At 38.7% G+C, this 12,131-nt stretch overlaps 1 protein-coding gene across 3 annotated transcripts in view; it reads right to left on the bottom strand.

Annotated features, from left to right (window-relative positions):
* TENM1 (teneurin transmembrane protein 1) overlaps window positions 1-12,131 on the bottom strand; it is a 751,017-nt gene that overhangs the window by 91,674 nt on the left and 647,212 nt on the right. For all 3 annotated transcript variants that reach the window (XM_037015442.2, XM_037015435.2, XM_037015446.2), the window contains exons 23-24: window positions 8,683-8,703; window positions 3,371-3,603 (exon numbers count right to left, since the gene is read on the bottom strand). In XM_037015442.2, the coding sequence (XP_036871337.1) occupies window positions 3,371-3,603; window positions 8,683-8,703 (254 nt within the window). The remainder of the gene's footprint in view (window positions 1-3,370; window positions 3,604-8,682; window positions 8,704-12,131) is intronic.

Here is a 12,131-nt window from a genome sequence, read left to right as displayed (position 1 = left end):
CTCCGGCATTACATGGATTGAACAAGAATGTCTAGGCTTCCTAACCTGGCATTTGTCACAATTTTCTGCCATTTCGCAAACAAAAATCCCATGGCTTCTGACCTTTTACCTTTTGCTGATTGGGTTTTAATCCCATTTGATAATTTATTCTGACTTTAGTATCAATGATCTCAAAAGCAAACTTTATTTCATCCTATTTTTAGAATAGATTCAGAAAATAAATTAGCTGTTTTGCAGATTAACATTTATCTGACTTACCTTGCATAATTAAGGACATGTTGCAGAGCCTTCCTATAATTGCAATATGCTTCTTGTTAAGGTCTTAGAGCAAGCTCTCCTTCTAACCTAGAAATGGTACTCCCTAGATGTACATTTCCATTTTCTACTGGTCTACAGCTTTTCTTTATTAGCTTCTAGGTGGAGAGAAAAATCAAACCCCTCCTTAAAGAAATCCATTAAACATTTGCTGTCTTCTAAGGGAGAAAGAAGAAAGAGCTGACGAGCACGTTCATTGTAAAGCAAAAAACAAACAAATTGGGCTTTCTTGAGAGAAAAAGAACCTGCAGGAGAATGTCAAATATATCATTAGCAATTAGCAATACTGTCCTCTGAACTTGCACACCATGCTTTAATGACTTCTTGCATGATTTTTCCTTTTATGGAAGTCTATGAAATTGTCCCGCAGCATTCCATATAATGAGAATCTTACTTCTGATTCACTGCCAAGGGTGAGTGCTGTCTATGTTCAGCATGGAGACAGGGGCCCTAGCTAGACTTTGAAGGGTTCTGATAAGCATTTTCAAGAGCAATTGATGTCTGGACTTAGGTTCTGCCATCTGAGTGATGTTAAAGATCACTAACAGGGTCTTCAAACACTGTTAAAATGGTTGAAGGAGATGTGTTGCCTACTTAGTGTGAGCCACACATTCCCTTCCTTTAAACATCCTCATTCACTCCCTGAATCAGAGCAGATGTTGCCAACATCAGTTTCAGTGCATTATGTGAAAGATGTCTTGGACAGATTAGACATTCAGCTCTCCAAAGCCTGGGCCAGATGTTCGTAGGGTCCCTTACTGCTTTGGGATGAATAAAGAGTACTGGATTATTGTAAAGGGAACTCTTGGATAAAAAGATGAGTAAATCAAGCCAAAGGAAAATGCACTACTAGCTATGACAAGAAGAAATACTTAGTTTAATATTAACTTTAATAGATAGATAAATTTCGGCACTCTCATTACTGACGCTTCAAGAGTTCATGTAAATCCTTTTCATCAAGACTCTTATTATTGCTGCTTTCCAAGAAAAATAAAAAAGCTGCAGTGAACCAATTATTTGGTCTATTTTGAAAAGCCGAGATATTCATCCTTTATGTGGCAGGTTGAATGTGGTAGGTGAGATGACTGGTTTTTTTACCAGCAGCAACTCAGGAAGATGTCAATTTCAGGCACAATACAAGCTTGATTCCTTCCTATTTCTTATGCAGAAATCATTATAATACCTGCAAGAGTTTCAAACCTGTGTAAAAGGTGGAACCCAGCCTGATGTATTTCCTTGTAAAAGGAGTTAATTCTATGTTGCACTTGAGTTATGTACTCACTCATCAAATATTTATTGTGGACCTACTATGTGTAAGGAACAAGAGCTGGCACAAGAGAAGAAATTAAAAAAAAGACTCTTTGATGATACGTGGGGGGCTTATGTTCCCTAAGGGAAAAAAATGTCATCCTTTTTAAGCACTGAAGTCCCTTTTAGGAATACTTGGTATAGATAAGAATTACCTAATTGATCAATTACATAATAAGCATGCAAGTGGATCCCACACTGTGCAAGATATTGCTGGGGAGGGGTGGGGAAGAGTAAAAGAAATATTAGATGTTGTTTCTCAGCTCAAGCAGCTTACTTGGGTAATAAAAAACTCCCATTCATGGAAGAACTGGAAAGTAAAAGAAGGAAAATACATAATCAAGTGGTAATTGGGTAGGGTAGACACTGTTAAGGAAAGTCAGATTTAATGGGCTGGGTTAGCCAGAGGGGTTTCATAAAAGACATAGGACTTGAATATGGCCTTGAAGAAAGGGAAGACTTTAAACTTGGATTGTAGTTGGAATTTAATTCCTATGTGGCAAATGTCAAATGCCTAAAGAGTAACTTCTTAATATTTGAAATAATAAGTGACCATCTGACACATTAAGTACATTAAACACATTGAACTCACTACATCTTTTTGGCATAGAAAGATGTTCATAATACATCAAATGTGAAAAGCAGATTAGAGAATAGCATTCTATAATATGATTCCATTAGTTGAGAATAAAATATGATATGCATAGAAAAAGGTCTAGAAGGATATACACTAAAACGTTAACAGCGGTTTTCTGGGATTATAGGTGGCTTTAAAAATATTTTTGGCATTCTCACTTTTCTAATCTTTCTGCAACAAATATGTTTTATTTGTGCAATAGTTTAAAAAGACCACATTGCTGTCTTAAAACCCATGAAAATGATTACTTAATAAAAAAAATAAAAGTACACAACACACACATCTTAGAGAAGGAACAGAGAAGAATGATTAAATTATTAAGGATGATGTCTAATGACAGACTTTAAAGTTGACTATCCTTCAGCTTACTGACCTAACATGGGAATATGGCCCAATCAATATGATCATGAAGTTGATTGGGAGAAGTCAGACTTAATCACCAATCCCAGGCAATAGAATAGAGATTTGGCTTTTAAAGATTGAGAAGTAAATTGAGGCTAAATAAAAGTAAGGCTGAGTTTCCTTAGATGGTAAAGAAAAAGGAATTTTTTATCTTGGGGTGATATACATTGAAAATGTAAATAGCTCTAAGAATGATTTAGATAAATCAATGGAAGAAAGGTTCATTAAAGATTGGTTGGTAAGCAAAAGCCAGGAATATCTTGAGTCTGAGATATTCACCATAATTAACAGTGGTAGAAGATGGGACAAGACCTGATACCAATGAGTGCAGGCCATGGTGCTAAAGCCTGTGTCCTTGAGGCTCTTTGCTGGGCCAGGAGTTAACTCTTTAACTGTTGGACTGTGGGGGTTTCCAGGAAGTGGTCCCTGGGGAGAGGCTGGGATGTCAGGGAGGCATGCAGACGGCACTGGGCAATAATTATTTATTAACCAGGGAAGAGCATTTCAGTATTTTAAAAAGTTATGACTATACGAATACATTTTGGCTAAAAACTAATCCTGACTGTGCCTATCTTCTGGGATAGACTTCAGAGACAATGTCTGTCAGCGGCATATTGAGATAGATGGACTACAGTGTGGCAAGAGTCTTAGGATTTTGTAAAGTCAAATGAAATCTTTAGATGACCAAAGGATTTTTTTTTTTTTTACCTCGAGGGCTGTTCAGTGAAGCTTCCGATGCTTTCCCACCATCTCCACAGTGACTCTGGTCAAATGGAAGGCACTGATCACCTGTTCCCGCCACCACTTCAAAATTCTTGGACAGATCTTTTGTCTCCATAAGAGATTTCAACTTGTAGATTTTTCGAGTATTGGTGTCTGATAGATACAGTGATTCGGACATAGGGTCCATAGCCAGATAGTATTTGTGAGCAGGACTTGTGCTAAAGAAGAGAAAAGTAAAGTTATTCAAAGCTATTTGTTCATTATGCGCTATGTCTGCCTTCTGTCACAAGTGGAAAATTCTCTTAAAAGAAAGAATTAATGTATCTTCCTTATTATGTACCAAGGAGATGCATACTTGGTTGTTTTTCTAGTAGTGGGTCTGGGTATTTTAAAAAGTCCAATGGGTACTGCTAACCTGTAGTGATGGTAATATTTTCATAACATATATTTGGGGGTAGAGAGAGAAGCAGAAGAGAGAAAATCCCTGGAGATCATTTTTCTCATACATACCTTTTGTGCCCAGTTCTCCAACTACCTACTAGATGCCTACCTGGATGTCTCACAGTCACCTCAAACTCAACAAACCCCAAAAGGGAAGTTGTTCTCTTCCTGCCTTTCCCAGCCTTCAAAAGCCTACTTCTCTTCTTGGCTTCCTGCCTCACTTGGGGGCCATTACCATCCTCCCAGGTCCTATTGTAAATTCAAAGTCATGTACAAAGATGGACTGTGCTGGAGATACATTGCCAGAGTTTTTCTCTGGAAGCTTCCTTTTTGTTTAGTGGAACACTACACTTCCCTAATCCATTTTTCCTTCTTTCAAGACATAATAGAACTGATTATATTTGGCCTTTTTTTGGTTATAATCACAATCAGCCATACCTTCTAAAGGTGACATTGGAGTTACCTGGATTGGATGTTGGTATTCCTGAAACTCTTCAATTACATATGCCGGTGGGATCTCTTGTACAAGTTATTTTTATCTGCACACATGACTTGAATTTATTCATTAATTTTGGTTTTTCCTAATTTCATTGTTTTGATGGCTGCAGTAACTTTGGTTTTAGGGCTATTTTGATTGAACTTAAGGTTCATGTACTACTGACATCACTGAAACCCCAAATGTGCAAGTCTAACCCTTATTCCCTCCATTTCTCTCTATATATGCAATTGTGCCTGAAAACTACCTTTCAGAACCATTCTCTTCTCCTCCTCCTGCCATTGCATTAGCTCTATTCTCATTATCTGTAGACTGGAATATTTTCTATACTCCTGACCATAGGAGGTGCTTTTGAAATCTTAAATCCATTTTTCCTCACACTGCCTCCAGGGTTTTTCTGATCATTAGGCTCCCATCTTTAAAAACTCTAAAGCCCTTAAACATTCCTTGTATTACAAAAGCCTTTCTTCACTTTATAAATTCTCACATGCCTTCTAAGGCTTTACTCAGGCCATCATTTCCTGAAGAAAGTCTTCCTGAAATCTCCAGGCTTGGTTATTTGCACTATGCTTGCCTTTATTTTGGCAATTACATATCATATATATTTTTTGTATTTGTATCCCCCAATAAACCATGAGACCTGGAGGACAGCAACCTTGTCTTCCTTATCTTTAATGTGGTTCGCTGCCCAGAACTCTGCCTCAAACCCACGTAACTAAGCCAGAAACCAGAGGTCATCCTTTATGCCTCCTTCTTCCCATCATTCCCTATATCCAGAAAACAATCTGCCTACTTCTCTTTAATGTCCACTGTCATTAGTCTAAGGACCTTCCATGTCTCCCTGAACTCCTTGTTGGTACCATTTCTGTACTGTGTGTTTGTTCATTAATTCATTAAAAAGTATTAAAGTGAAAATAATGTGCCTAGAAACTGTGCCATGGTCTGAAGACCTACTTGCGTGCCCCATAGTCTAGTGGAGGAGTTAGATTGGTAAACAGGTTATGACTGGCATAAATCCATGTGTCGCAACCAGAGAAGTAGAGAGGGAGAGAGATGAGCCAGAACACATTACCTAACAGCACCTATCACACTGCATCAGCATTATTTAAAAAAATGATTAACTAAAGTCCACACTTTATTCCGATTTCCTTAGTTTATCTGATGTCCTTTTTCCATTCCAGGATTCCATCTAGGATGCCAAATTATATTTAGTCCTTATGTCTCCGTAGGCTCCTCTAGGCTGTAACAGTTTCTCAGACTTTCCTTGTTTCTGATGACCTTAACAGTTGTAAGGAGTATTGGTCAGGTATTCTGTAGAATGCGCTCTACTGGGAAGTGTCTGATGTTTTTCCTCATAGTTAGACAGGGGTATAGGTTTGCAGGAAGAAGACCACAGGGGTCAGGTGCCATTCTCATTAAATCAAATCAAGGGAGCATACTATCGATGTGACTTATCACTGTTGATGTTGACCTTGACTGCATGGCTGAGGTAGTGTTTGTCATGTTTCTCCACTGTAAAACTACTCTTTCTCTTCCACTTTCCATATTGTACTCTTTGGAAGGAAGTTGCTCCACAAAGGCAACATTAAAGGAGAAGGGAGTTATACTCCATCTTGTTGAACATGGAGTATCTACAGAAGTTGTTTGGAATCCTTCTGCATGAGAGTGTTATCTCTTCTCCATTTATTTATAAATTCAATCATTTATTTATATCAGTATGGACTCATGGATTTTTGTTTTATATAGTGCATTAAAATCCAACACTACTTAATTCTGTTGCTCAAGTTGTTTTAGCTATATTCATTGGGGGCTCTTTTGTTGGCTATGTGCCCCCCTGGCATAGACTCATCAATGTGGAGTGTTTTGTTTTTTGAGGTCTTTCTTTCTGGAACTACAAGATGCTCTCCAGGCTCATTGTGTGTCATCCCTGTGCCAGTACTAGAATGAGCCATTTCTCCATGGACCTCTGGTACCTTTTTTGGAGAATGGTTTTAAAAACCAAGATCTGAGTGCAGGATGTAAGCATTATTTATTTTTCACACATCTCTCTCTCCAACTATACTGTGAACTCTTTGTAGGCAGGAATCACATTCATCTCTACCCTCAGTGCCAACAGAGTGTCTGTCTGACAGGGTTGATGTTCAGTAAATGCTGAACTAATCTGAACTGCAGGCCACAAAACTAACTTGGATGCTTAGCCAAGCAAAATGGAAGGGAGAGGAAAATTATCAGAATGAGATGCGCTTAAAGACTGGCCTGTTCCTGACGGTATTTGTAATTGTGTTTGCCCCCTAAGCATATTTACTTCTGGTATAGTAAAGGCTGGCAAATACTGATTTGAGACCCAGTTTATAGTTTTAATCAGAAAAAAACCAGATCCAATTGGAATACTTGATTTTTTTCTACTTACCTTCATCAAATAAGAAAATCCGGTAGATTCCAGGGACATCTTCCACCCTGGAACCACCATGACAGCTGCTGTAAATAAACCGTAAAGGGCCCCAACAGACTCCAGAATTGATCTGGCAGTCATATCAGACAAGGCATCTTTGTAGCAAGACTGCTTAAATAGGGGTGTGAGTAAAAGTTTTCACATATTTTTGAATTTTTGCCTTCAGAAGAAAATTTCTCCAGTGCCCTTAAATCTTTCTAGAATAAAGAAGAGGTCACAAACCCCTGAAACAACATCCAATAGCTTAGTAGCCAGTTTGTGGAAGTTTCAACTTAGCCAGATTAATCACATTTTGTTTAGGAAAAGTCCATAGGCTATTTTTTTCAAGAGAAATGTTATTCGCACAAAAGCACTTTGGAATGCATTACATTCATTTATTATTGAATATCCCCAATGTGCTTCTGAGGGAGGTTAGAATTATCATTCTCCTCAAATCTCAGCTGGGGAAACCCAGACACATAGAGAGCTTGCTCAGGGTCACTAACAAGCCCATGCCTGGACTACGATTAGATTAGATCACATGTGACTGTGCAAAATACCTGCAGAATACTCTTGTTCTGAAGGTGGCCAAGAAAAAAAAAAATCACTGTTCCTGCCTTCTTCTAACTGAGCAACACATCCCACTGTGATCAGCTAGGCTGTTCGTGCACCGGCCTTTAGAAAATGGAAGAGCCAAAGACACCAAATTCAAATCTGATTAATGTTATTTTCTTGACAGCCACCAGTCAGGAAGGTCTTCTATACTGATAAGTAATTTCTGATTTCTGACCATTTCATGCCATTTTCCAAGTGCACTTTGGCTCTTTTGAGATTGGTTTCTTTCTACTTTCTGAAAACATGCCATACCTGAGAAAGAAAAGCCACTGGACTACATTCCAATTTGTTCTAATCCCTTGTGTCCAAATGCACATTGCAATTTGAGATATGTGAAGATTTCTTTTATAACTTCAGTGTTAGACTTCTTGTCACCTCCTGGTTAGTTTTACATTTAAGCAATGCCCTTCAACTTAGCAAAGATCAGTTCATTCATGCTAGTTAAAATCACATAGATTGTTAAACGGGCAATTAATGCTTATAATTAATACTGTGCAACACTTTACCAGTAAGCAATTTGACAACCAACTTAATTTGCTTAAGGAATCAGTTATGCCAAAGTAGCAAGGCTGATCGTGTGTACTGGCATTTAGAAGTGGCATCTCCCAAATGAAATCCAAATTAAAAACCGCATCAGTGCCATTTTGATGACCATTGGCATTCGGAAGTGAACAAATTCAATTTTCTCCTTTGCAATTCCAGGTAATTTAGAACAGTTTTGACAAGTGTAATGCATAAACAAATTGAATAGAAATACTCATTGTGATTAATTTCAGAACTATGTGTCATTGTCAGTAAATGGTCAGTTAAAAGTTTTCCTGTTTTTTCTTTTTGGAGGGAAGAAATAGTAAACCATAAGGTCACATAAAAGGAAAAAGGAAAAATCTTCTTCAAGAAGGCCATCAGGGTCACTGGCTCTTAATGTACTCATCAGCTAGATCCTAGATCATATTTCTGGATCTAGGAAGATTTTGTTGTACTACCTCTCTCTTCACCTGCAATTTGAAAACATCACATCTGTTTGAACTTACAGACTCATTTGTGATCACACCTAAGGAAAACTTAATGAGACTTAAGGCTGTGCTTTCCCATGAAGCGCTGAACTGCCAGCTTCCATGTATATTGTTTTCTTTTTGATGCCATCTGATCCTCCACTTAGCGGGGCCGTTCTTTTGGAAACACTTACCTGAGTTGTAACTCCTAAATTCACTTTCACATTATGTCTTTAACATTACTTAAGAAGTAAAATTTCCCTGTTGGTACATTATTAAGAGGTGGCTTCTTATGAGGCAGCTGCCCGTGTGATTTGCTTACCTATGTCTGGTATCTCTGTTTCTAGGTGCACAAGGAATCCATGAGTAGCAAGTAAAAGCAAATAGAGAGTCATCAGTATCATTCAACAAGCCAAATCTCACCAGGCACACCTATTCCTAACTCAGCTTGTGACTATTAGAGCAACTCCATGAGGATCACTTAGACGTGCAAGCCCAAGTGGACCCAGTCCCTTCTGGCTTATCCTCCCATGACAGTGTCAAGGCAATTGAATATCCAGCTCAGTGGGTGGGCAGAGCTGTAAGGCAGTTTTTTTCGAAAAGTTCTCTCTGGACCATCTTCCTCAGAATCACTTGGGTTCTTACACATGTACAATTCCCTGGGGCATTGCCCAGTTGTACTGATTCAGAATCTTGAGGTGGGAGTGGGGCTTGGAAAGTTCATTTTTACAAACTCAGCTGGTGATTCTGATGCAGAATAAGGTTTAAGAACCACTGGGCTAGGGTTTGAAGAAGTAGCCACTGCAAAGGGTCTGACCATTCTCGACTCTGTTTTGAAAGCCACCTTAACAAAATGCAAAATCATTCTGCATTAATCAAGTCTAGTGGGCAACAGGCATCCCAAATCCAGCCCTAAGCTACTTACATGATCTTGGAGACAAGACAGGGACATCTTTGTGCACATTAGCACATTACTTAGCAATGTTAAAAACCTTAATAAATCGAAGGTAAAAAGGTTTTCTCTTAGGTCCTGACAGAATGTGCCTGGCATTAGGGACCTGGCATAGGGTTTCTCACAAAGGGGGCACAGTCTGTGTACAGGCCTGAGTTTGGGTCAAGTCTGCTCAGAATTAAAGGGCTATAATCATCTGTGAAATACAGTCATTTTAATTTTAAAATCCTTTTAAACCTGGCCCTTTATGTCATTTTGAAAAGCATGAAGATAACAAATCTTTTTATCTAAATGAGAAAATATTCTTATTCTTCAGAATGTCAGGAAGGAAGAAAAAGTACAAAATGATTTCATTTGAAGCTCTCTCCTGCTACTGATTCAACTCTTCTTAAGGAGAACCTTTGTGGGATTTTACTAGTTGGGCCACAGGTCAGGATCCACTGGTTTTTCCATTTCCTTGGCCTGCCTCAAAAGGGTTGGTTCTGACAAAAGGTGAAAAGGTCAGGACAGTGAGCTCAATTAGAAACCTAGCCTTGGTCATTTGAACCTCTTTGAGACTGCCTCTAGATGCTTGCTTCTTTTTGTGGTCTTTAAATTACCAGATACCTGTGCCTGAGGCTTGCTTTAGTTGCTGTTACATGGTTGATCATCCTAAAGGAAGGTTAGTTGTGAAAATACTAGAAGGATCTCCTTGAAACATGGTTTCATCTACAGCAGATTCTCATTGTACAGAACTGTTTGTTTGGCTACAAAGGGTTTTGAACTTCTTTAATGATGGCCCAGGGTGGGGAGGGGCATGGTTTGACTTGCCTGCAGCTGCTTCTGATCCTGACAATAATGTCACTGTGAATTTGGAAAGATGTCCTGTATAATACTGAACAGCTCCATTAATGTCACAGAGGGAGGAAGTGAAAATGATGGAATTTATTTCCAGTGTTTGACCTTGTTCTGTCTCAGGGTTACTTTTAGTTGAGGACTTAGAAATCAGCCATGACCAAAGTTTGTCTTTTGTCTAGCTAGCAACCGACTACATGTTGAGGTGCCAGTGTGTGAGCTCTTCACAAGTGCCTGGGCCCATCAGTGGCCATCGCCACCTGGCAACTGACTGACTTGAAGCTTGACATGTGTGAGGAGGAGGAAGGGGTGGAACTGCAAATCTTTAAAGAGCAGGCAATGCTCCTGATGCTAGGGTCTTCAAGTTGATCTTTGATTTTTCTCAGGATCAAGATGATTAAAAGGCCCATCTATTCTTTTTTAATTAAAAAAATTTATTGAGATATAATTCACATGCCATAAAATTCACCCTTCTAAAAAGTACAATTCAGCAGTTTTCAGGACATTTGGAGGTTGTGCAACCATCACTAACATCCAATTCTAGAACATTTTCAGCATTTCATGAAGAAACTCCATACCCATTAGTAGTCAGTCCCCATTCCCCCCGTCCTTCAATCCTAGTCAACCACTCATCCGCTGTCTGTCTCTATGGATTTGCGTATTCTGGATAGTTTATATAAATGAAGCCATACAACACATATCTTTTTGTGTCTGGCTTCTTTTATTTAGCATAATGCTTGACTTATTCTTTTTATGCTTTTGTGAGGTGGGAGATGGAGGAAGAGGATATGCCAACTTTGGAATTGATGGCTAGTGACGTGGCATCATGTGAGTGCCTGGCTGGCTCTTTGGTAGCTGCCACACCTTATTTGTTCTTCATGCTGTTCTCAGCTTCCTTCTTTATACCTAGCCAGAAACACGTGATGTCGTAGAATGGACTTCCCTTCCTGCTCGTTTTTCCATGGTACTCTTTCTTCAAAGAAGAAAGAATTTTTCTTAGAGTGGAGATTTGGGACACTATGGAAGGCCAGTGAAGATGTTTTTGGGTGAGGTGGATGGAGCCTGTGAGTGCCACTGCTAATATATGAAATCAAACTGGGGAGATAACCACCTTATTCATCTATAGGTAGTGTTTCTCTATTTATAGCTCCAGTGCTGCTGACAAGAGGACGGCTCTTGGTCATTTCTCAGATATTTTCAGAACTCTCAAAGTCCAGGTTCTATTTGTGCCTTCAGCAGAGTACTCTACAAGTTCTATTGCCCCTCAGCAGGCTAACTGCCCCTAAATGGGTACTATTCCAGTTCTACTCAATCCTCAGTCAATGACAGGAATTGAGTCCTGGGAATAATGTAGGAAATATTAATTAGTGTAAAAGAAACAGTAAAATCTCAAGGGAAATTTTCATATCACATTGACATTTGTCAAGTCCAAATTACTCAAGGTACCAAGAAGCATTTGCCAGGCTCTTATTTTTTTTTCTTTCATTTTTAAAGGAAGAACAGAATAAATATCTGGAGCATAACAGCATCTTGAACAAGAACAGCATGAAGTTTCTATAAAGAATAAATCATTTCCAGTTATGCTTAATAGGCTTTCTAAAAGATTTGTGAAATTAGAAGATGAGAAGAAGCAAGGGGATATTCATATTTGAGTTCTTGCAGAGCACTTGATATGGTATCTCTTGTTTTTACTTACACAATTACCCCTGTTAGTCTTAGAAAACTGAAAATTCTTAGAAAACTGAAAATCAGAATAAAAAGAAATAAGGTCATAATTGATGAGAAAGAGTTGAAGGACTTGGGGATGTTTAGACCAAAGAAGAGAAAGCTCAGGAACCTATGATATTTGTCCTCACACTTGTGAAAAGTGGGTTCTGTGCTGCTTCAAGATGCTAACATTTACTATTACTGAGTGGATGTTTCATGAAGGCAGATTTTGGTTCAGTATAAGGAAGAATTTTCCAACAGAGCACTCTGAAGGTGCA

Source organism: Manis javanica, chromosome X, assembly GCF_040802235.1.
Source record: "Manis javanica isolate MJ-LG chromosome X, MJ_LKY, whole genome shotgun sequence".
In the NCBI taxonomy this organism is placed as follows: domain Eukaryota; kingdom Metazoa; phylum Chordata; class Mammalia; order Pholidota; family Manidae; genus Manis; species Manis javanica.
The sequence above is the reverse complement of the archived record's forward strand: the minus strand, read 5'-3'. Positions and strand labels throughout refer to the sequence as shown.